We start from the raw sequence: 551 nt of genomic DNA, 5'->3' as shown, positions 1-551 counted from the left end.
GAAGCCCCCGTTGCCGAAGATCGGGAAGAGCGAGAGGGCGAGGCCATCGACGTCGTAGAAACCATCCATGTGGAAATTCTGCAGACGGAATTCAATGTCGAATTTTTGCGCGAGGCCGAACGTCAGGTTGACCGAGCACGTAACGAACTGGGCGATGTTCCGTACGTACGTGTCGTTCACTATACCTTCGAGCCTGAATCACCACATCGCAGGGTGTGGGTACCACGGCGGTGGCGGGTCGCGGGCGGCACCATATCGGGTGGCACCATAGCGCGATGGTCGTCAGCAACGTCAGCGTTTTTATTTGACAAAGAGGGAGAGAGAAAAAAAGGAGCAGCAGCTTAAGGGAGACGAATAACAGTGACTTTTAGGGTGACGACGATAGGGTGATAAATTGGAAATATAAAAGGTGGGGATACAAGACAGGAAGGAATAATGAAGAGAGTAAAGTTATTTCATTATATTTCGATTTCATTCCAAATAAAGCATTGCGTATTCCCTACTCTGTGGATTGCAAGGAGTCGCAGTAATCAAATTACCTTTATAAGGAT

General features: G+C 48.5%; 1 protein-coding gene across 1 annotated transcript in view; it reads right to left on the bottom strand.

Annotated features, from left to right (window-relative positions):
• Positions 1-551, bottom strand: part of LOC119586609 — a 6572-nt gene that overhangs the window by 3421 nt on the left and 2600 nt on the right. Inside the window, exon 4 of the mRNA XM_037935359.1 lies at positions 2-193. Within this exon, the coding sequence (XP_037791287.1) occupies positions 2-193 (192 nt within the window). The remainder of the gene's footprint in view (position 1; positions 194-551) is intronic.

The sequence above is a fragment of the Penaeus monodon genome, chromosome 21, assembly GCF_015228065.2.
Source record: "Penaeus monodon isolate SGIC_2016 chromosome 21, NSTDA_Pmon_1, whole genome shotgun sequence".
In the NCBI taxonomy this organism is placed as follows: domain Eukaryota; kingdom Metazoa; phylum Arthropoda; class Malacostraca; order Decapoda; family Penaeidae; genus Penaeus; species Penaeus monodon.
The sequence above is the reverse complement of the archived record's forward strand: the minus strand, read 5'-3'. Positions and strand labels throughout refer to the sequence as shown.